Below are 25,196 nucleotides of genomic sequence, written 5' to 3'. Positions count from 1 at the left end.
TCAAGTAAACTAAGAATTCATGCCTCCCGAAACCTTTCACGGTGTCTCAGTATTTTCCATCATGTGATTAATGAAGACGATTCACAAACCTCCAGTTGTGATGTGGGCTAGTCAAGGAGATCTGAAGCAGCTTTGTGAGTTCCTAGAAGAAACCAAGTGATTGATTTTAGAGGCAGGTAAAAACATCCCGTGCTTACACACGATGCGGGAATGCAGATGGGCGGTGTACCCCTGGTGAATTTCAGACTATTACCAGTGGCTCCTTGCAATATTATGGTGATCCTAAGGCTCATTCCAAGTTGATGATAGGCCCCATGTGCATGCGTGTGTGTGCGTGCGCGTGTGCGAGTGTGTGTGTGTTGTGGAAGTTATATCAACTACTGATTGTTTTCTTCTTGGGTTAATACTAGGATTGGTAGCCTAGTAAAACTGTTGCTTCATGTGTCTTGATGCCCATGCACATCGAGAAGGCTCCTTTCCTTGCCTGAGGTCTGTGTTTGTCAGTGCAAGGCAAAGAACCCCTCCCGGCCATTCTGCTGTTGCCCCTCATGGTGATGAGCAAGGTGTAAGCTGGGACAACTTACTATTCGGCGGGTCTGTTGTGGTTCCCTCAGTGGTGTGTGTGCCCCTGCGCATGCCTGCAGGGGTGCTCATTTCATAGTCGTCGTCATCGGTGACCGCAGGAGTTGTGACGTGGCCCTGGGTGGTTCCTTGTATAGCAGGGCTTGTTCCTGCCTGTCTCGTAGGAAGGACTCCATTTTGTGCATCTGGTTTAGCCCCGGTCTGACTGGAGGGCAGAATGCCTCCGGGGAACAAGGGGTGGATAAGGAGGCCCGTGAAGATTTGTGAGGCTAATGGCTGTTATAGGGAAGGAAACAGAAGAAAAGAACTCATTTTAACCAGGTTAACTAATCTTTTTTGTTTAGAGGGAGGAAGCTGGGTGGGATAGGGATGGCCTAAGGGAGAGGCTAAAGTCAGAGAAGTCACAAAGGCCCGACATTCCTGGCATTCATCAGAAGTGTTGCTGCTTTCAGTGCTGGGATTTTTTTTTTTTTTTTTTTTTTTTTTTTTTTTTTTTTGCTGACCTCTTTTTCCTTATAACAAAAGGACAGCTGGAAGTTCTGAGACCTGTCTGGACACAGTGCTAAGGCAGAAATCCACAAAACACTGATAAGCTCTATTTGTCCTTTACCTAAAATACATCCTTTCACTTGCCCATAAAAAACCGAGACTGCAAGTTAGTAGAAAAATCAACGCAAGTTAGTAGAAAAATCAACGCAAGTTAGTAGAAAAATCAATGCAAGTTAGTAGAAAAATCAACGCAAGTTAGTAGAAAAATCAACGCAAGTTAGTAGAAAAATCAATGCAAGTTAGTAGAAAAATCAACGCAAGTTAGTAGAAAAATCAACGCAAGTTAGTAGAAAAATCAACGCAAGTTAGTAGAAAAATCAATGCAAGTTAGTAGAAAAGTCAACGCAAGTTAGTAGAAAAATCAATGCAAGTTAGTAGAAAAATCAACGCAAGTTAGTAGAAAAATCAATGCAAGTTGATTAACCAGACGCTGCCTTCGTGGCTTGAGTCCCTTTAAGCTTTCTTTAGCAAACTCTTCAAAAGCGTTGCTGGGCTTGGCCAGGACTAGTTCTCTCTGCACTTGAGTCGCTTGTGCTTTTCTGAGATTACTGAAGGAACACCTCTTTTTCTAGGGCTTCCCTGGTTAGATTCTGCTGGGGCAGCTCTGGCTGGGCCTGGTAATCGGACTTTAAGGTAGTTCCCAAAGTCATCCTGAGGTGAAGACTGCCAGGCCTTAGGTAGGGAAACACTGTCTCAGACTTAAGAGATCCTGAAGGCGGAGCTAGATCCCCGCTAGTGAGACAGGCAGATTACAACACCGGACATTTCATAGGAATTATGGCACGTGGTTTTGAAATACGGAAATTAGTGATTAACAGAGCAGATTGTAAATTATCAGCAGACATTTCATATAAGAGTAAGTATTGTTTTGTGAAATCATGTGTGTATCTTAGGCAGCATGAAAATATCACTGTTATAGGTTGAACTAAAAAATGTTTGAAAACTACGAATATAATAGATAGAACACATGGCTGTGGCTCTAGATCTATTTTTTTTTCTTGTCCTTGAGACAGCTTACTTAAGCTTGCTGAGCCTCAGTTTATCGTTACAGTTCTGTCATGGGTATGTACTTTGTAGAGTGAGGGCTAAAAGTGAGATACTTAAAGTGCCTGTTATATGAAAATGTCCCACCAGCAGGAAGATGTGAATGACAAAGGAGGTAGTGATTCATGACTGGATTATTATTTAGGGTAGTATAGCAAATATAATACATAGCCTTTTAATAATATAAAAGTAATAAAAAATAATAATTAAAAAATATGAAAAAAATTAAAACCATGTTCTATGTGTAATGATCTGTCCTGTCCCCTTAAGAAACAAGCCACGCCCACTCCCTCCCTTGTCTGCCAGGCAAGCTGATCTTCAGCTTCTAGCCTGAGTCCCTTCTCTCTTTTCTGGCTCCCTCTCGAAGAGGCAGCTTCTATCTCTCCCCACTTCTTCCCTTCCCCCTTCTGTTTCTCTATCTCTCTCTCTCTGCCTCTCTGCTCTTCTCCCTCTCCCTTTCTCACTTTCCCCTCCATAACTCACTATATAAATATCCAACCTTACTCTGCATGGCGTGTCTATCCATGTCTCTGATTCTCGCCTACCATGTGGCTCCCTGCCCAGGACCAGATCTATGGTGTGGTCTCGTGGTGTGCCATCTGTCTGTCTTTCCTCGTGGGACTGGCTTCCCCATAGAGGTCTCTCACCCACCACATGGTTCCCTGCCAAGGACTCATGGCCTGATGCAGTCACTTGGGGAACTGCACCATCCTTGCCTGGGACTGGCTGCTCTTGGGACCTGCTGCCCACTGCCGCTGCTTGAGGACCTGAAGCGTTTCTGCTGATGTAGCTACTCGAGGGTCTGCAGCATTTTACTTAATCCATTACACTATGATGCTACCTCAATTACTTATTTCTGTTGTCATGTTTAGATACCACAGTAGTTCAAATACATGTCTATAAACATGATCAGTGAATAATTGCACTGATAATTTTAATTCTTATTCTTCAGTTATTTGTGTCTATAAGAAGGAATTAATTCATTACTACCAGAATATAGAAAAAAACTCTCACAAAATGGAAAGCACAACAGATTTAATCCTTCCTGAAGAGTCAGTATTTATATTACATTGTGTCTACATCTGTAAAATAATGTATAATCTTCAATATAAAATTTAAGTCAATCAAAATAAACTTTAAACGTGTGCAGTGGCCCTCTGGGTTAATACTGAGTCTGATGGCAATATATAGAAAGCTGATGCAAAGTTAAGTTAATGGAAACTAGTAGGAGAAAGATGACAAAATCTTTTACTGAGAAAGAGTAATCAACCCCAAGGAGCTGTAAAAATGCACACCTCATGGTAGGAGAAGGTGGGGGAGGGGATGTGATGGAAAGAGCTGGAAGGGCAGAGGACACTGGGAGAAATGAGAAGAATTTAAAATGGTAGTGACTTAAGAGATTTTCTTCTTACCAGTTCTTCTGAACTTAGGAGAGTACCCTAAAAGAAAATGACAAATAGAAGCAATTAGAGAATTTTCAATATATTCATGCAATGTATATAATATAACTCAAAACCTTCAAATACTTCTCAGTATTATAAAGAAATTGGATGATCTGGTATCTATAGCATAAAACTCATGTCAGCATGTGGTTTGGGACTGTTCATGTTTATTATTGAATAATGTGACTTAGCTTTGAAAACTATAATATATACATATAATTAGGTTATAGATATACATTGGAAAGAATCTGGAGAATACAGAAAGCAACAGAAAAAATAATCCTATGATTAACATATGATGGGTCTTTCCAGGTGTTATTTTACAAATTTATTCTTCATGTAATAGAAACTCATTTATATAGTTATTTTTCTTTCCTTTTTTCTTAGTATTTTGTAACAACCCCTATCTGTGTTATTGCCAAATTGTGATAAATGCAATTTAAATGGCTATGTAATATTTATTTATGGCTATGTTGTAGTTCACTGAATTTTTCTGTTTTGATTTGGTCTTAAATTTAAGTTTTAGCTGTATTTTATACACCACAAATATTATTTAATGAGTATGTGGTACCTAAATCTTTGCTGCACTTCAGAATTTCTTTTCTTGAGATGTAGTCTCAAGATATGGCGTAAAGAGCCAATAGGAGTCGGTGTAGTGAATGACACATTCCTGTAATTCCAGCACTGGAGAGGTGGAGGCAGGAGGATTACAAACTCAAGGACATACTAATAAGCTATACAGATGCCTGCTTAAACACAAAGGGCTGATAGGGATTTCGTACTAATATTCACCTCTCCTTTTAGGAATGGAGCTGCCACCTGATGTTAATGCTGATACTGGTTTTGGTCCTTGATAATTTTATCAGTGAGCTGAAGAGTAACTTTCGTAAAAACTCATAGGAAGAGAAGAAAGTGTCGAGGACTGACAAGAAAGAAAAAAGAGGTTGAGCATTGTGGGATAAACACATATGGCTAAAATAGATTTGATATTAAAAATAACCCCCCCCCACATCATGGGTCATCATATTAATCCCACTAAGTTATTTCTTTTTTGACAGTGTGGTTCAGGGGTGACTGGCTGCTTTGTTTACTAAGGGTGTGGCTAGAGGGGTAACTGTATCTCATTCATTTTCAGACTGGATGCAATGATGATATTTACAAGAGATTGTGTCGTTGTTAACTGAAATGGTACGATGAAGGACATAGAAGTGCACCTGCCAGCCTGCCAGGGCTAAGTAAGTGTTATATCTTGCTATTTTCAGTGCTCAAACAGTACAAAGTGAGTTAGAATCCTGGTGCCTGATTGGTGAATTGAGACAAGAGAAATATTCTGCACATGGGCAATTGAAAATCACAACAGTCTTACCTGAGCTCCAAGTTGCGCTACAATAATGGGTAACATCTAAAAAATAAAGGGACAAAAATCACTGTTAAAGTGAATACTAGGGGACGGGGTATGGGTCCCACTTGCTCAGCAGCCCACACCCACAGTCGAGGTCTGGAAGGCAGGTGAGAAGTACCGATAACTGGGTATGAGTTGCTTGCTTGCTGAAACGGATGAGGAGTTGGCATGCTGTGTATTTTCTGCTACTCCAAAAAAAAAAAAAAAAAAAAAAAAAAGCTAGCCTAAACTTTACAAAAAAGAAACTCAAGTTTTAAGCTTTTATTTTGAATTCCACAGGAAATCCAATGTCAGGAAAAGTCATCGAAGTTGACTTTCGGCCTAGTATGTACCACCCTAAAGGCTTTGAGTCTGAGTCTGACCGGCTCCTGCTCTTGCCATTTTCCCATTCAGCTGGCACAGCAGTGCCTGTCAGGCCAACAGTGACAGGCACACATCTTTCTATAGTAGTAGTCAGCTCCTTGTCTCCCGGCAGCAAAATATGACAGCAGAGGAACAACGAATCCAAACAACTGTCAGGGTGGGTGACGAAGGGATAGGGTTGTGAAGAAAACCAAATTAAAATCTCTTTTTAATGGAAAACTGGAGTGGAAGGAACAAAATAAATAAATAAAAAGGGGGAACTGGGTGGGTACATAAGTGACCATGATAACGAAATTTAACCTAATTGTTCAGCAGTGTAATTACAAAGGAGATACGTTGTCTCAGTTATTGCTTGGAAGTTGTCTGAAGTAATGACAGGGAACACGCGTGTATTTACTGCGTTGCACAAACTGTTCTAGACACTTATTTTTTTTTTTTTAATTTTTGCAACAGTCAGAGGAAGCCTACTTTAATGCCTCTTTTACATTTTGAGGAAGGTGAGTCCCATCAGGCTGAAATAACTCTCCCACACGGCGCTGGCTGTTTACACAGAGAGCTGGGATTTGACTGGGTTTGTGGTTCTGCATCCTTTCTTCCCAAGGTTGGCTTTGGTAGTTAAAGGCTACAAACGTAGGTTTGTGTCATAGAAAGTGATCCAACTTTATATTGCTTTTCAAACATTTACGTTTCTGCCCGTAAATTAGTACTTCTGTCTGTCATCATCTTTGGTCAGAGAAACCGCTTTATGTCTTTTTTTTTTTTTTTCGGTGATGGGTCACAGGTATGGCAAAGACTCAAAACTGATCTAAATGCTGAGAATAAAAAGATCTCTGAGTGCTTAGCCCTAAGAGGGACATTTCTACCACAGGAAATAGAATGGGAGAGCTGGAGGAAGGGGCAGAGTGGTGCGCAATGCTGTCCTGGGGGAAGGACTGGGCTGTCGCGCTCTTGAACTCTTAGCAGCTGTGATCACCTGTGCAAGCCCTGCGTAAGATGGGAACTGTGAAAGTTCTGTCATGGACAGGGGAGGGACCCATGAGGCCCCACCCCTCCCTGAGGATTCATAGTTAATATTTGCTGGGGTAGCACAGAGACGTCTTCTTCAGTACATAGCCATGGGTAAGTCGCTCATGTTTCTTTAAGTGATACCTCACCTGTGCTTTTGTACGTTAACCTAATCAAGCTCATTGGTTCACATGCACACAATAAAGGATGTGCAAGAAGGGAGATTAGATAGAAAGAGGAAGGCCAACCACTGGGAGGAGGACGAGAAGAGGGACATGGAAAGAAATGGGAGGTAATTATGATAGAAATATTTCATAGGCATGTATGAGAATGTCATAATGGGACCCATTAGTATGTAAAATATATGCTTATAAAGTTCTTCCAAAAAATTATCCACTCTACATAGGAAGAGGCAGGTTAGAGGAACTGGAGCTAGGCCTGGCCCAGAGACATTGGAGAATCCCCAGCAAGACTGAGGAGTCAATGATTTAACATTGCTGCGCATTGGGGAATGTGCAATGTCCGATCTTCTATACAAACCTTTTATAATATGCTCACTAATGCCTCTGACTCTGGGGAATAAGATGCTGTGCTGAGTCTGTTTCTTTTCAAATATTTTAATTTTTAAGTCACCATCCTGTGATCTAGTAGATAGTAGCATGGCATTTGACCTTCATGTTTTCTTGCTAGGATGTGGTAATAATTTTCTTATTTTCTGCAGTAAGAAATTATGTATATAGCAGCATACTATGCGGTTAGTGAAAATAACACTGTATGCAAGCATTTGAAGGTGTCTAAACAATTCATGCCATTTTGTGTCCATAGAACAAACACCTGCAAACCATCTGCTTACAGTTTATAGGACCCTTGAAGAAGGCTGTTTGATCCCATAGCTTCAGCTGAGGGAAAATGTCCTGAGCTCAGGAAGCCTTTCCCTCCGCTTACCTGGGGTTGTAGCTGTTGTGGTCTGCTCAGCGGGCCCAGGGTGAAAGGGAGTGTCTGTGCACCATGTGCCAGTCCAGTGGCAGGGTTGAGCTGTGGGGCATCAGAGAAGTTTTCATTATATTTCTTTCAGTTTGAACATCTGGGACCCTAAAATATGTTTATTAAAGGTAAAATATAGATTTAAAGGAAGAATTTCTTACATAAGTTCATACTATTTTATTGTGTGTGTAATTAATCACAGAGATAAAATTCAGATGTTTAATTTTCTAGCACAGATTTGTTTTTTATGTGTATGCATGTGTGCCAGCGTGTGTGCATGCATGTTTGTCTGTATGTAAGTATGTATATGAGTGCAGGTGCCTAAGGAGGGCAGATGAGGGCATTGGGCCTCCTGGAGCTGGAGTTCCAGGAATTTGTGAGCCGATCTACACAAGTGCAGGGAATCAAGTCTCTGGTCTTCTACAAGAGCAGTGTGGGGTCTTCTGCCATGCTACAAGTCCTCTGCAAGTGCTCTTAACTACTGAGCCACCTGTCAAACTCCTACACTAAACTATAAAGAAAGAAAAATTAGTGTGTACATGCTCATGCTAAGCATGTGTTTGTAGAAGTCAGAGGGCAACTTCGCTGTGCCTGTTTTTTCCTTCCCCATTTATGTAGTTCCTGGGCTTCAAACTCAGATTGTTGGCCTTTTGCTTTTACAAACTGAGCTGCTTGTCTCTGCTTCCCCAGGAATTAAATTTTTTCTTGTCATCTCTGAGACCATTTAGGTAATTTACCCCCTTCTGTATGCAATAATGGTTATTGGACATTTTCTGATTGCTTTTTTCCCTTAAGAAGTGAATTATCTCATAGGTATTTCCAGACAAAGTTATGAGATACAGAAAAACATACCGAGTCTGGAGCATGGGTTAATGCTATATTTCAATATGAACACTGGAAAAGTCATGAGGAAAATGCTTTTTTTTCCCCAAACAGACGACTCTTTAAAGATGTTCTGTGAGTAAAGATGTTACTGTCTGTTGTCACCCTAGAGGGTCACAATAGCAATCATGGTGCTTATGTGGGATGTGGATATAATAGGGGCTGTCAAGGAAGGTCTGGTGCAGAACCTGGGGCAGGATCTTAGAGAAGAGAAATCAGGATCTGGAGATTAAAAATGAGAATGAGGTCAGTGCTAAAGAGGGGCTTATGAGGAAAACTTTCGAAGATTTATTGAATGGCGTCTGACTCTCTGAGTATCCTCTTGCTCCTCTTCCAGCCCATGTGCAGTGAATGTGTGTGCATGTGCCCTTGTGGACAGACATTTCCATATGTTCTTGACTCTCCTCCATGCTCAATATCAGGTGCCAGATTAATTCAACCAAAGGTAGTGCGGTGGTGTAAGGGAGTACTTACCAATTGCAGGTCTGAACCCCAGGTGAGCAGCTGGGCTAGTGGTATTAGACTTATGGAAGGAAAGATCTGCGGGGCATCGAAACTGGGCGTTAGACAAGAGATTATCTCTTTGTACTGCAGCATCAATGGTAGATAGATAGTCTCAGGTAGTTTATACTGCTCTCCAAGGTATAGTCACCATCAGCTCTGTCACTGCTCACCAATGGTCTGCATGAGGCCTCATTGTCTCCTGTGTGGTTCTGGATGGCCTAGTAGTATGCCAAGTTTATGATATTTATCAAGTGATTTATTCATGATTATTATTTAGTTGTATTTTTGTCTTAGTACTCACTCAATTTCGCACATCAAATTTTATATTCTTTTCCCTAAAGAATGTCTCTAATAGTATAAGATACAGGTTCTTTTAGCAGTTAGATTGATTGAATGATCTACAGTGTCCAATAACTAAAGAGACAGTTTGAATTTCTAATACTTTTGACTCATATTTCAGAATCTACATGAAGACAAGGCAAGGATGAGTGAGAGTTGGAGTGGCAGAGAACATAGGAGCCAAAACAGTTTTCAAGGTTATTTAAATGTCTCAAGAAACAGGCTTTATAGCAACAATGAGTTCATTGGTAGTGATGAAACTTAAGAAACTTTTGAGAGGGCATGGGGGAGGTCTCAGTGAATAAAACATTTGCTGGGCAAACATGAAGACCTGAATTCAGATTCCTAGCCCTCATGTAAACAGCCATATGTGTGATTCCAGGGCTGGAGGTGGAAAAGAGGGACCCCATGGCTTCGCTGGCCTACCAGTCTAGTCAAAAGAGGAGGAGAGTAACAGAGGAAGGCCTCCTGAGGTCAGCCTCTTTTCTCCACACATGTGCTCTCTCTCTCTCTCTCTCTCTCTCTCTCTCTCTCTCTCTCTCTCTCTCACACACACACACACACACACACACACATACACACACCACACATACAGCAGGGGTGGGGAACAGGGGGAGGAGCGAAAGAGATTGAGCGAGCCTTGAGAAAGTTGTAGTTATTTTTCTGTACACCTCTTCTGTCATTTTCAGCAAATCAGAGTGTCATAGAATCTCAAGGACACAGTTTTGTAAATAGGCAATACCATCCACTTTCAAAGCTTTCTATATTTAGTTTAGATTTCTAGGTTAAAACAAATTTTGTTCATGTAATTCACATGAATAAAAGGAAAAAGAATGAGGCTGCTTTGCTTTTTTCATTTAAACATCAAATCAAGTACACTGGCTTTCTTTTCTTACTTCTTCCAAAGAGGGGGGGGAGGGGAGATTCTCTTGAGGACTGAGACTGTCAAATCTTGATTTGTAAAAATTTACCAGTCTTCACATGCTTCCTGTCTTGGTTTGTAAGTTGTTGCTATTTCTGGGTGCTTACCTGATTTGGTTGCTGTTGACTTAATAATGCCACCTGATCTGGAGTTTTTGTTGGAGGAAGTCCCAAAGCAGGGTTAATCTGCTTCTGTGAATATAAATATTTGTTAAAGCAGGAGGGATGTGTTTGAGGTTTTGAATCCTTTTATGTCAGGAAGCTAACAGGTTGTCCCTTAAAGAGCTATATAAATTTAAGCTCCTTGTCTTTTGAGCAGTTTTAAGTCCTCAAATATTTTTTGTTTGGCTGGATTTGGAATCAGAGACTAGAAGACAAGTGAAAAGTTGGGCATGTGGGATTCCAGTGCTTGTCTCTGGCCCCTATTTATTTACTGTTTCTCTCCTCTGCTAGGACTTGTGTTATACTCTGAGTCTTAGTTCTGTATACATCTGTTTTTATTTTTCTTGAAATATTTGAATTAAAGTGCAGTTTTTTGAACCTTTCCGTGTTTGGCTTACATGCGACGTGTCAGTTTTGCGCTGTGCAGTCACCTGGTGAGTGTCAGAGTCAGTACTGGGACTACTGCAGTGATCTAGTTCCCGACTGCAATAAACCCTTCTCTCTGGTCTGCTCCCAGAATGCTTTTGTTGCTGGATGCATCTCAGAGGGAAAGATGGGTGGTCCTCCAGTGATGCCAACTTTTGGACCATATTTTTGACCTTGTTTCAAACATTAAGTCTGCACCGAGAACTTCTTAATAATGTGTTGGTCTTTCCTATTTTGTTTCATCCTCTCTATTCAATTTTTTTCATGGAAAGTTTTACAATCTAAGTTTTTTTGCTAAACAATGATTTGATATGTGTAGCCATTGTGAATTCTAGGGGATCATGCTCCCTAGCTTTGTTCTCATCGCTGCATTTTAGCAACCAGGACAAGTATGCAATCTGGAGTGTTTCCAAGTAGTCTGTTGGTCGTACAGACAAGTATGGAAGTGCCAAATGAGCTCGAGTGTTTTCTTCTTTCATAGTAAATCTGTTGCATTTTCCCTGTGTATCTTAAGCATCTTGATCAAAAAGAAATCTACTTGGTGATCAAATAGCCTATCTCTATACCTATAAAATAACTTAGAACAACTGAAGTAATAATGGAAAACCAGTTCTCCACCCCCAATTAAAAAATCTATTATATGTCAACATATTTTGTAATGATACATGCTAAGTAAAAACTGTTTGATATTTTATAATGTATATCATATAATTTTATAGCTAAGAGTTTATCCAATTTAGATGTTTTGCTTATCAAATAGAAAAGTCAGAAAGTGTTGTTTACCCTTTTAGTCATGAACAAATAACTAGTCACCAAAGAAATCTTCATTTTGTTTTGGAAAATAAAATAGTCACTCACTCTGTCTGTCATGTTAACTCTATTACTTTGCCCAAACAATTGAAATTCTTCTGTGATAAGATGGATGCATTTAAAAAATGAAAACATTGAAATTTGCATGAACACATTATTAGTTTACCATCTTTTGCTTTGTATAATAAAATCAGGAAAGTTAAAAAGTGGGTCACAGATCAGAGTGGTTTTGTTGAAAAGCAGGAAGAGATAAATGTCTGTAAACAAGGCATGGCTGAGCCTGGTCAGTACATAAAGTAAACACATTGCACTTACTGGTAATGACTGAGTTGATCCTAGAAGACAAAACAGTAGAATCGTAGTCTTCATGTTTCGATTTGCTACCTATAAGAACAAAATTGTGTTACTCTTTTTTTTTTTTAACCTCTGAGAGAAGATGATGCTAAAAAATGATCATTCTACTTGCAATCTGGTCAAGTAATGTTACCTTTATGCTACCAGGCAAAATGATATTCAAAATCCCGATGACTTCTCCACTTTACTCTGGTGCAATATTTATCTTTTGCTGATTTGTGTTTGTAGAAGGAATTTAAGCTCAGCTACAGGAGACAGGCAACTCGAGAGACCAATCAGGGCTAAAGTATCTATGAAATCATTTGGTTTCACTTCCCAACACTTCATTAGGTGGGTTATTAGCTGCAGACATTGTGTTACCCACTGTCTGTGATTTGACTAGAGGGTATTGTGGAAGACATGCCTGTATAATTTCCAAAAGTGCAGACAACAACAACAACATAAAAGACAATTGTCTTCACTTCCAGCTGTTTTGCAAAACATTTCGCAAATTTACTGGTTTTGTCATGTAAGAATGAGTAAATATCTCAAGCACCAAACTATGGAGCTCTTGCTGTGTTGTACAGAAATAAAATCTATTACATGTATTTCTTTATAACCTAATTTGTTTCCTTGATTAACATTATGGTGTCAGTCAGTGCACATAGATCAGTTTTATTTATTGAATGTTAAATTGTATTAAAAATTTTTCTTGATGTATAGATAATCTATTATTACTTAATTTTTAAAATTATAAACAGGTTACAATGAATATCCTCATAACATATATCTTGTATATATAGCAGTATTTCTGTAGGTGTTACTGCTATAAATATTAAAAAAAATTGTACGAGCATCTACAATTTCAATGAATATGGAAAAATTGCCTCTAAGAATTATTGAGTAATCTTCATGATTTCAAATAATTAAAAAGATGATGTGATATCATCCAAAGATAGGACTCTGCTGAGGTTTCTTTCACAAGACATACAGTTCACACCTACCTGCAGGCTTCCAGGGCTTGGCTTTCAGACCAGGCCAGATCTACTAACTAATATCTGAAATGAAATCAATAACAAATTCATTTGATGGAATTTTATAGTGAAGAACACATGACATCCAGTGTCAATTTATCTTCAGTATGGAGTGTCTATCGATGGAAAATTGGCTGAGGTGATGAGGCATTTTTCATCAAACATTGTTTTTCATCAAACAATGAACTTTACTCATTTACTTACGACTGTCAGATAATCTGTTAGGAATGGAGGAACATGCATAAGTGGCTAACAGTAACAGCATGTGTGGTAAGTATAGCAATAGGAGTGTGTGCGAGTGTGAAGGAAAGCTTTTGATTGGGGGCAGGGAAGGCTTTATGGAGGAGGTCACCCTTGAGAGAGTTTTGAAGGATAGAGAGACATTCATTAAAAAGTAAGAAGAGTGTGGAGAGATGGTTCAGCTGGTAAAGTGCCTGGCATGAAAGCATGAGAACTTGAGTTTGAATCACCAGCCCTCACGGAAAAGTTGGGCACAGTTTCTTTTGTCTGTACCCCCAGAGGCTGTTGGGCAAGATCTCTGGAGCTTGTTAGCCTACAGTCTAGCGAGTGGGTCAGCTCCAGTTTCAGTGAGAAATCCTGTCTTGAAGAAAAGTTGGAGTGTGATGGAGAATGACATCCCACACTGACTTCTGACCTTCACGTGAATGTGCACACATGTGCATGCATATCTACATGCATGTGTGCAAACCCCATATGAACACACACAGAGGCACACACATGTGCACATGCCCACAGAAAGAGAGAGATAGAATACAATAGGTGGATTTGGAGAATAAATATGAGCAAGTCACAGCATGGAAAAATGCTTCAGGATTTGAAGGGAAGCAAATTATTCTTATTTGTGTGTGTGTGTGTGTGTGTGTGTGTGTGTGTGTGTGTGGTATGCCTGTGTGCACTTGTTACCAATGCACAGTTGAATGAGCCACTTAACTGGCTCTTGAAATAAGTTCTTGTTCTTATGTCCTTTCCTTCCCAAGTTTATCTTTTTGTTTTTGAGTAAATTTGTTTATATAAAATTTCTAAAAATTGTGTATGGATATTTTGCATATATGTTTGTGTGTCATATGTATGCCTGGTGCCAACAGAGGACAGAAGAGGGAATTAGATCCCCTGGAACTAGATTTATAGATGATTGTGAGGACCATGTGTATGGGCTGGGAATTGAACCTGGGTTTTCTGGAAGAGAAGTCAGTGCCCTTAACCACTGAGGCAACTATTCAGCCATAGTTAATTTACTTTTCTAACACATCATGCAACATATTCACTCTATATTTATGAATACTATTTTAGTATCTGGGTATAAAAATCCCCAACTTGCTTGAGCTTGCACTTTGTTGGTAGGACCACTAGATTTTCAAGCAGCTTCATAGTTTGTGATAGAACCCCTGGCACTATGTATTCTACTACTCCCAGGCTTTATTTTAGGTGAATTTGCAGATCTTTCCTTAACTGTTTTTGTTTGTTCAGAGGAGTAATTGAGTTTCATGTCATTGCTGTCTCAGGGATTATGTGGGGAAACCTGTGTTCTATTTCCTGTCTAGAGTATGGCCCCAGTGAACAGCAAATTCAGTTGAATCACTGCCTCTGTCTGGGTTTCAGGTGATTCAGGGACCTCACAGTGAGTGCATTACTTATTTCAGACATACCTCCAACCCTAAGTTGAAACGAGACACGCTCTAGCCAGGAGACTGGATAGTCATGGGATTAGACTAAAACACGCAGGCTGAGGAATTTCTTAGACAAGAAAATTTAAGTCTGAAAGCAGATAACTTTCAACAATGTAATTATGGAATTTTGGTATCAAGAAGTACATACTATGAAGGGGAAATTTCTAAATTGTACCAAAGCAAGGTACATCAGTGAAAACAGATACTCTTGTGTCTGAAATTGCTTAGATATCAGGATTCATTAAAGGGTTTTATGAACTGCAAGTGACAGCGTTTAGCCTTAAAGGTCTAGGCATTTCACGATTCTTTTTTTAAAAATTAGTTTTAGTTTTCTGTTTTTCTGGGTTATGGGCCCTTTGAAACCCATTGAATCTGTGTACCACTTTATTACAGAAATACATATATGACAATGAACATAATGCATACCAAACAGTGACAAGAGTTTCATAGATCTAAGAGTATAACAATGAAGACATAAGTTCTGATTTAAAGGAAACTTGATGGAATTCTGGTGTGGCTTGTGCAATCCCTGAACTTTATAGCAGATTTCAGTCGTGAAATATCTTCTCTCTCCAACTCCACCATACTCACTGCATACAGGAAAACCTGGAATTATTCAAGATATGGTCGAGGAAGACCAGTCCAAAAGGAACTGTTCAGCAGTGGAAGGAAAGAAAGATTGGAAATCCTCTCGTCAACATCACAAGTATGCCAGACTCATGATTGCTATCGATTATGATGATTGAACAAGTTAAGTATATTAATAATTGGAAATTATGACCAGCATTTGTTAATACATTATAAGTAGGGTGACATTTATTAAACAGGAAACAAATTGCACATGTCCTAGGTACTATGATACCAAATTATTGGGAGAAAATTCATCTTTACACTTTTGTATGAAACCCAGCAAGTATCCAAGAACCATAAAATGTATGTGCCACAAAAGATCAGCAAATATCTGGAGTGCACATTAATCTTCTATTTCTGCATTTGTTTATGTTCCCCTCTACTTGGAGTCCTCCTCCCCATTCCTTTTGCTCGTCACCAGATAACCTCCTTGATTCTAGCACCTTCCTAAAGGCATTCTTTGTTGTCCTTATTTGGAGTCAATGTCTTTCTTTTCTTAGGTCCTACTGAAGTATATGACTTTCTTATGTTATTCTACTTTCATAGATACTAATTTTTTTATCTTTAGAGATATCAGATTTCAAGGAACACTCCACGTCCTTTTTCTTCAGAAAGGAAAGGGTTTAGTTCATATTATGGGTTGCAGTCCATCTTCAAGAGAAGCCAAACCAGAGCTCAGGACAGAAGCCTGCAGCCAGGCAGAAACCATGGAGGAATGCTGCCTACTGGATTGAGTTCCATAGCTTGCTTATCTTGTTCTGTTTGTACATCACCCACATCAATCATTAATCGAGAAAATATCAAAAAAAAAAAAAAAAGAAAGAAAAGTAAATATCTTACAGATCTGCCCATGGGTCAATCTGATGGAGGCAGTTCCTCAATTGAGCTTCCTTCTTCCCAGGTGACTCTGGTTTGTGTCAAGTTGGCAGTAGATTAGCCAGCACAGACCTTGTGTCAGAAAAGAACAAAAAGAAGTCCACTGGAATAGCACAGAGGGTGAAGCTCTGTAAGCCTGATGACCCGAGCTCAAGCCCTGGAATCCACACTGATAAAAGGAGAACCAACTCTATAGGGTTGTCCTCTGACTGCCACACATCAGCCATGGCATGTGCATGACCCCACGCAGTAATAATAAGTTAACACTTAAAACTCTTTTTTAATACCAAAAGTGTCAATTTTAATGTGAAACTTCAGTTTCCATTCTGAATGTTTATTCTTTTTTAATTAATTTTATTGAGCTATACATTTTTCTCTGCTCCCCTTCCTGCCTCACCCCTCCCCTTCAGCCCTCTCATGGTCCCCATGCTCCCAATTTACTCAGGAGATCTTGCCTTTTTCTACTTCCCATGTAGATTAGAAACATTATGTTTCTCTTAGGGTCCTCATTGTTATCTAGGTTCTCTGGGATTGTGATTTATAGGCTGGTTTTCTTTGCTTTATGTTTAAAACCACTTATGACTGAGTACATATGATAATTGTCTTTCTGGGTATGGCTTTCCTTACTCAAAATGATGTTTTCTAGATCCATCCATTTGCTGCAAATTTCAAGATGTCATTTTTTTCCTGCTGTGTAGTACTCCATTGTGTAAATGTACCACATTTTCCTCATCCATTCTTTGGTCGAGGGGCATTTAGGTTGTTTCCAGGTTCTGGCTATGACAAACAATGCTTCTATGAACATAGTTGAATACATGTCCTTGTGGCACGATTGAGCATCCTTTGGATATATACCCAAAAGTGGTATTGCTGGGTCTTGAGGAAGAATGCTTCCTAATTTTCTGTGAAATCACCATACTGATACCCAAAGCAGCTGTACCAGTTTGTAGTCCCAACAGTCATGCAGAAATGTTCCCTTTACCCCACATTCTCTTCAGCATAAGCTGTCATCAGTGTTTTTGATCTTGGCCATTCTTACAGGTGTAAGATGGAATCTTAGAATTGTTTTGATTTGCATTTCTCTGATGACTAAGAATGTTGAGCATTTCATTAAGTGTCTTTCAGCCATTTTAGATTCCTGTATTGAGAATTCTCTGTTTAGGTCTGTACTCCATTTTTTATTGGATTATTTGTTCTTTTGATGATCAATTTCTTGAATTCTTTGTATATTTTGGAGAACAGACCTCTGTCTGATATGGGGTTAGTTGTTGTAATAAGAGCGGCAGGGCTGTGTCCCCGGCACCCAGCTGCCCACATGGCTTTACCCAAAATAATTCCACGGAAACTGTACTCTTTGAATCACTGCCTGGCCCATTAGTTCCAGCCTCTTATTGGCTAGCTCTTACATATTGATCTAACCCATTTCTAATATTCTGTGTAGCACCACGAGCTGGCTTACCAGGAAAGATCTTAACCTGCGTCTGTCTGGAGTGGGAGAATCATGGCGACTCACTGACTCGGCTTCATTTTCCCAGCATTCTGTTCTGTTTACTCCACCCACCTAAGAGTTGGCCTATCAAATGGGCCTAGGCAGTTTCTTTATTAATTAACCAATGAAAGCAACAAATTAATACAAGACCTACCTCCATCAGTTAGTGAAGAATTTTTCCCATTCTGTAGGCTGTTGTTATGTTTTGTTCAAAGTGTATATTGAGAAAACGTGTTCAGATTTCCTGGCAGAGGACGTTAGCCCTTGGTTATAGGTAATGTGTTGTTATTAGAATTTCGAATATGTTTTTATGACATTTCCTCATGCAGTGGCCTTCAACTTGATAGAACATATAGTAATGTTAAACTCTATTAATATAAAAATTTCAACTCAGTAGCAGATGTTCCATTGTGAACAAAATAAAAACAAAATAAAAATGATTTTCAAAACAGAAAGGAATGTCTTGCAAATAAAGACTCTGAAGGAAAGGATAAAGGATGTTTTACTAGTATGAGGAAACAGTGGACAGTCACAGATGTGACTTCCAGTTTTGTGAAATTAATAAGAAAAATACCTAGTTTCAAAGTCAAAGGGAAGGTCAGGATGAGGTTCTTTGTGGCATAAGGAGATTATGTGATTTCAAAGACAGATGCAGAACTATCTAACTCTGGGGAGATTCTTTTATTTCAGAGTTGTGGTTGTCAGTTCCTAGAATGTTACTGTGTGGAGCTCCTAGTTATATCAAAGCTGCAGTTGTGGAGGTGTAGAAAGTGGTTTGAAATAGTGATGGAGAGCAATGAAAGGTACAGCAGTGGTGTGTATTTCTTTTTATTTTATTTTAAAAAGACAACAAACTAGCCGGGCAGTGGTGGCGCATGCCTTTAATCCCAGCACTTGGGAGGCAGAGGCAGGCAGATCTCTGTGAGTTCGAGACCAGCCTGGTCTACAAGAGCTAGTTCCAGGACAGTCTCCAAAACCACAGAGAAACCCTGTCTCGGAAAAAAAAAAAAAAAAGACAACAAACTATCTTTTTTCATTTTACATACCAGTCTCAGTTTCCATTCTCTCCCCTCCTCCCATTCCCTCCATCTACCTTCCCATCCTACCCCACATCCACTCCTCAGAGAGGGTAAGGCACATTGCTTTGGGGAAGGTCCAAGGCACTCCCTACTATATCTAGGCTGGGCAAGGTATCCATCCAAAGAGAATGGGTTCCCAAAAAGCCAGTACAAGCAATAGGGATAAATCCTGGTGCCACTGTCAGTGGCCCTGCAGTCTGCCCCAGCCATATAACTGTCACCCACATTTAGAGGGTCTGGTTCAGTCCTATGCTGGTTCCTTCCCTGCCGGGCTGGAGTTAGTATGCTCCCATTAGCTCAGGAAGACTGTTTCAGTGGATGTCCCCATAATGGTTTTGACCTCTTTGCTCATATTCTCATTCCTCCCACTCTTCAATTGGACTTATCCAGTAGAGAGCTTATCCAGTTCTCTACTGCGGGTCTCGGGTTTACATTTCAGAATGAGAACCTAGGAATCAAAATATTGAATACAGATGTGGGTTTGTAAAGAGGAGATATAAAGAGAAAGATATTCTGGAATTTGTTTATGTGTTTGTTGATTTGTAGAATTGTATGTTTCAGGTCATTAAATAGTTTTAAAACATAGTTGAGCACATGTCCTTGTGGCACGATTGAGCATCCTTTGGATATATATTCAAAAGTGGTATTGCTGAGTCTTGAGGAAGGTTGTTTCCTAATTTTCTGAGAAATTGCCATACTGATATCCAAAGCAGCTGTACCAGGTTGCACTCCCATCAACAATGCAAGAGAGTACCCTTTACCCCACAACCTCTCCAGCATAAGTTGTCATCAGTGTTTTTGATCTTGGCCATTCTTACAGGTGTGAGAGTTGTTTTGATTTGCATTTCTCTGATGGCTAATGATGTTGAACATTTCCTTAAGTGTCTTTCAGCCATTTTAGATTTCTCTGTTGAGAGTTCTCTGTTTAGGTCTGTACTCCATTTTTTATTGGATTATGTGTTATTTAGACACAGCAGAAAAAAATGACATCTTGAATTTTGCAGAAAAATTGATGGAGCTAGAAAACATTATTTTGAGTGAGGTAACCCAGACACAGAAAGGCAATTATCACTTGTACTCACTCATAGGTGGGTTTTCAGCATAAAGTAAAGAAAACTAGCCTACAAACCACAATCCCAGAGAACTTAGACAACAATGAGGACACTATGACTTACATAGATCTAATCTATATGGGAAGCTCAGTCCAGTGCTCCAGTGTGGGTCTCTGTCTCTAGCTTAATCCATCGCCAGATGAAGGTTCTATGGTGATATTCAAGATATTCATGTGGCTACAGGATAAGGCCAGTTCAGGCACCCTCTCTTCTGCTGCCCAAGGAACAAGCTGGGGACATCTTGGACACCTGGAAACCCCTCCAGTTTTGACAGCCATTTTTAACATCAACTGCTGTTTTGTTCTTGAAGTACAGTCCTCTTCTCTCTTGGCAATCATGTTATTACTCTCTCCTTTCCACTTATTCCTCTAACTGACCTTTTTTTTCTGTGTTGTGTACCTCCAGCTCAGCACTGTTTCATCTTTTGCCCTTTCATTCATTGTTATCTTTTTCATTCCCCAGCCCTTGTCATTTCTTATCATCTCTTTTCCAGGATCTCTCCCTCTGTGATCTCAACAAATTCCACTATGTATATAAAATTTAAATTCTCATCACCTCAAATATAGTCTTGCCTAGGTAGATCTTATCAGTTAAAAGTATTCACACATAATGCTCTACTTGAGCATCTAACAGTCATCTTCAACACGATATTCAAACCCAATTCTTGATTGCAATCCATTTTCCTTCATCTTTGTTTCACCTCAAAGTCTCACTGTCTTGGTGGTTTACTGTCTCTCAGATGTCTAAAGGTAGACATCTCAGTTCTAGGTAGGTTTACTGTCTCTCAGATGTCTAAAGTTGGACATCTCAGTTCTAGATAGGTTTACTGTCTCTCAGATGTCTAAAGTTGGACATCTCAGTTCTAGGTAGGTTTACTGTCTCTCAGATGTCTAAAGTTGGACATCTCAGTTCTAGGTAGGTTTTACTGTCTCTCAGTTGTCTAAAGTTGGACATCTCAGTTCTAGTTTACCAGTCCATCTTACAGGTGTCTCCTGTCCTGTCAGCACTACTTCTAGAATACACCCCAAATCTCTCACCCCAAGAGTTAGTTTTGATTATTTCCCCCCAAGTTTCATTTAGTTATTGAGTTTTTGAATCCCCCCTACCTCTCACTCTTTCCATCCCCTCTTCTTCTCCCTTCTTTTCTTCCTCTCCTCTCCTCCTCTTCCCCTCCTCTTTCCTAATATTACCTCTCTTTTTTTCTTCTCCTTCCTTCCCTTCACCTCTATTTACCTCTCCTTTTGTTTCTTCCTTTTATTTCTTATCTTACCCTCTTTCCTCTCTCTTCCCTTCCTTCTTTTCTTTATTGCAGGAGATACCCTTGTATGTTGTGGGATCTTTAGCATCAGCCTTAAGTCTCCACTAGAGGCCAGTAGCTTGCCTCCAAGGAGTGACATTAAAAATGTCTCCAGACAATGCCATCTGTGTCTACAGGAAGGTAACAACATTGTCCCTCATTATTCACTACTGATTGAATAATCTCAGACACTGCTAATTCCAATGAAGATTGCTATAATGGCATTCAGATTAATCTCCTGACTATTTCTCCTGCGTCCTGGTTACACATCCCATTATCTGTGCTGTGACACTTGTAGTAGTCATTAAACTAATGCCCTGCTTCCACTCAGATTTCCTTTGCAGTTCATTCTCAAACTGATCCCAGCATAAAACTGTCAATTACATGGCTCACATTACTTAGAATGACAAATGGCTTTGATCTCATTTTGAGCAAAATTTGAACTCATTAGGGTCTATAAAATCTTGACATAATCCACCTTCATTTAACCCGACTGAGTGCACACCAGTGTCCTATAGTTCACTGTACAGCTAACACTGCATTTAACCCAACTGAGTGCACACCAGTGTCCTATAGTTCACTGTACAGTTTACACTGTCCCTGGTGTCCATCTTTCACTGTTCCTTCAAACACAGCAGAGCCGTTGACCCTGGTTTTCCCTCCGTCTGAAATCCCTGGCTTCTAGTTTGTCTGGCTGGTTGCCTTGCACTCTATGGCAGGCAGTCTTCTGGCAGACCTTTCCAGAACACTCCAGTGCCATGGATTTGTCTTTGTTACTTTCTATCATGCCACTCTGCTCATTTCCTTATGGTGGTCCCTTCCTATAAGAAGCGCACATATTGTTTATTGAGCAGCTGGCAGTTCTCTTGATGAGTGGGCATGTTTCATGAAACTGGAACTTTGTCTCTTCCACTGCTGTCCCAGGGCCCAGCACATAATGGGAACTTGGTAAATACTGTCGAATGAGTGCATGAGGTAGTTGATGTGGTAGAATGATCACTGACCTTATTAACATCTGCGGTGGAATCCCTACTTTGCTATCTAGTAGCTAGATATTTAGTCAAATCCAGTGATATTGCTACCATTTTAAATTTTAAGAAAGTAAGCATCTTGCTTCTCACCTTATAGCTGAAGTGTGCATGGCTGTGGAGGCCTAGCATGATCCTTGCCTTTTAACAGTGTTAATTTTGTTTTTGAGGTCTGAGACATAAAGCTAAGTTAGTAGTCAGTTGGTGTTTGTGGACAAACATGTTCATTGGGTTCCTTTGTCTGTGATATTAAGTAAGAAAATGTTGCTTTATCATGGTAGCCGGAATAGCTTCTCCCATTGCCATACCCAGAGCCTTTGTTCTAAACATGGTGGATTAAAACTGTCAGCATCATCACCAACTTTAAACAGCCAAGTATATTACAGATTCTTCTGGTCTTGGGGCAGAAATCACTGCCAATATATGCAGTTTAGATGTGGCTGGGGTCAGTTTGTATAACCTAAGTATGGTTCTTTGTTTCTTCACCTTTCAAGCCTTTAGCAATAACTTATGTCTCTGACATATTAATATACAGAGATACTTTTGTCTCTCTTTACTGAAAGCATACACTACTACCCAGATTAACCCCTGAGGTCATCTTTGCATGCTCAAAAGTGATGAAGTAAATGAGCAATACTTTCTTCCAAAGAACTTCTGTTCCTAGGTGATAAATACAAAATACATTCTCCCCTTATAAAAGTATGAGTCAATGAGAAATGAAACGAACCAATCATCAGTGATCACTGTTCCCAGTATGAGGTGAAGAATATAGGTAAAATGTACAAGTGTTGCTTAACACAGTTCTGGAAGTTAGTTCATGAAGTTGTAGCATTTGTCCAGAGAAGCTATGCATCACGTTTCTCATTGTCCCTTCCTTTTTGTAGTCCCAACTAAGGTTACAGGGTGTGTGTCCCCAGGTGGTCTGCTCACTGTGGGAGAATGGAGATCTGAGGGAGTCTACTTAAGCCCTTGGAAAGGCATGACTTCTTAAGAAGTCATGTTTCAACAGATAATGTTTTTCTTGATTTTGTTTAATTCTATTGCTGATGACTGTGTTTTTATGTTTTAGCATTTTTTATATTCTTTTCAAAAGCACCTATATGTTAATAAGGTAGACTATTAGAAAATCAATTAAGGCACTTAATTTTCAACTTAAACTGTGATGTGGCATGACTTTCACGATAGCCTTTGAACTCCAGAGTTTTAGAGTGTTAAGACTGTGTCTTAAAAATTAGCCATTAAACCAGTCAGTCAATAAACCAACCAATACTAATTGGCCAGCTAAGCAAAAACTAAAGCAACCCTACCGAGTAAACCCAAACCAACTAGATACATCTTGCAATTCAGAACCATGAACACTAGAGGGTGCTTCTGCTAAAGTTATAGGTTTTCTAGTTGGAACCATGGGTTCCTAACTCATGAAAGGTCTATCTCAGTAAATGGTAACCGATTACATTCAATAATTGACCTATGTATTTATCAAGCTCATTCTGTGTGTCAGGTACAGTTTAGTGAGTTAATAGTGAAGGGAGACGGGGTTGACACAACTCATTTTCTTCTGAACATGTTACTGACACCTTTAAACTTCTTTTCTGTGGGACTCCTGTAGTCTTCACCCTAAAAGTTCAAATCACAAAGTTAAAAAAAAATCCCAAAGGATAAAACATCCTAGTCCATGTGGGACCCTCACCTCTTATTCTCAAAGGGGCAAGAAGAAATTTCCCAGCAGAATTGTTTTCCCAGGAAGATAGTGGCTTTCCCCTCTCCCACCCAGGAGATTCTGAGCACAAGGTCACTTAGCTTAGCCAAGCCAGCCACCTGGTACAGGCTGATAAAGATGGCCTAACTCAAGAACAGTGACCTTGCTTTAAAAACAAGGAAAAAGCTGACTTAACAGAATGGGAGGGAGCAAAAGTCCTTGTACCCGTGCCAAAGCATCTTCAAAGATTCTCTTTGTAGTTATGCCCTTAAAAGTTTACCTCACAGAGGAGGTACAACTCCTCTCTACCTTGTTGTAATGGGAATGGAGATGAGTTCCAAACATGTTTGTATTATGCTGATTAAACCTTGCTTATTACAGTCTGGTCCTCTCTGGTGGTCTCTCTCTGGGGGTCGTAATCTGGGCACAACAGTGATTATGCCGCTTGGTATAACTTTTGGTATGCATTATTCCCTAGTAGCTTAAGTCTTAAGTTATATTTTCCTTTACTGAAAAGGAAGCGTAATTATTTTACTTAAAATAACACATTAAAAATATTTTTTAGTAAGTCTTACATTTGAATCTTTTTAAAAGATTTACTTTGTTTTTAAGTGTGTGTGTGTGTGTGTGTGTGTGTGTGTGCGCGCGCGCATGTGGCATGCATGCACACACACACATGAGCTTTGGGATATGTATGAATACACATTCTTACATAACCCAGAAGAGGTTGTTAGTTGTAGTGAGGTCTCTGATGTGGGTGCTGGGATCTGAGCTCTGGCCCCCTTCCAGTGCAGGATGTGCTCTTAAGCACTCAACCATCTCTAGATCTTACATTTACATCTTAAAGAAACTCACATATAATTTGCTGTAGCCATCCACAAGTCTCCATTAGTAACTTTCAAACCCTCATATAAACTCAGTGATAAGGAACTTGTTAAGGTCATGTGTTCTGGCTCTTCTTTTCAGTGAGACAGAGTATGAAGAAGAACAATGCGCTGCCAAAATATTGTGCTGAAAATAAAATGTTAAACATATGATGAACATAGGTCAAGACTGGACATTTTTCTGTTTAGAATTGATATATGTATATACCTGATGTGGGAGTCCCCTCAGTGTGCTGTGACTACTATTAATGATTAAAGAAACTGCCTTGGCCTGTTGATAGGGCAGAACTTAGGTAGGCAGGGAGGACTGGACTGAATGCTGGGAGAAAGAAGGATGGAGTCAGAGAGACAACATGGAGCCACTGGAGACAGATGCTGGTCAGAACTTTAGCAGGTAAGCCACAGCCACATGTCAATACACAGATTAATAGAAATGGGTTAAATTAATATGTAAGAGTTAGTAAATAAGAAGCTGAGCTAATGGGCCAAGCAGTGATTTAATTAATATAGTTTCTGTGTGATTATTTCCGTTCTGGGTGACTGGGATGAACAAGTGGTTCTCTGAAACAGTTGGCATGCATGTGGCCAACTAAATTCACATAAAACCTGAGAGGTCTTGAAAAGGAATTCTA

General features: G+C 39.7%; 1 protein-coding gene across 1 annotated transcript; it reads right to left on the bottom strand.

Moving 5' to 3' along the window:
- Positions 1-546: 546 nt before the first annotated feature.
- Amtn (amelotin) lies at positions 547-11,784 on the bottom strand. Its single transcript, XM_057772893.1, has 7 exons — positions 11,731-11,784; positions 10,126-10,209; positions 8,728-8,793; positions 7,333-7,422; positions 4,984-5,019; positions 3,588-3,614; positions 547-858 (listed from the first exon to the last, which is right to left on the bottom strand). Exons 1-7 carry the CDS (start codon positions 11,782-11,784, stop codon positions 547-549), a joined length of 669 nt encoding a protein of 222 aa, XP_057628876.1.
- Positions 11,785-25,196: the final 13,412 nt, after the last annotated feature.

Source organism: Chionomys nivalis, chromosome 6, assembly GCF_950005125.1.
Source record: "Chionomys nivalis chromosome 6, mChiNiv1.1, whole genome shotgun sequence".
In the NCBI taxonomy this organism is placed as follows: domain Eukaryota; kingdom Metazoa; phylum Chordata; class Mammalia; order Rodentia; family Cricetidae; genus Chionomys; species Chionomys nivalis.
This window is presented reverse-complemented; position numbering and strand designations above follow the sequence as displayed.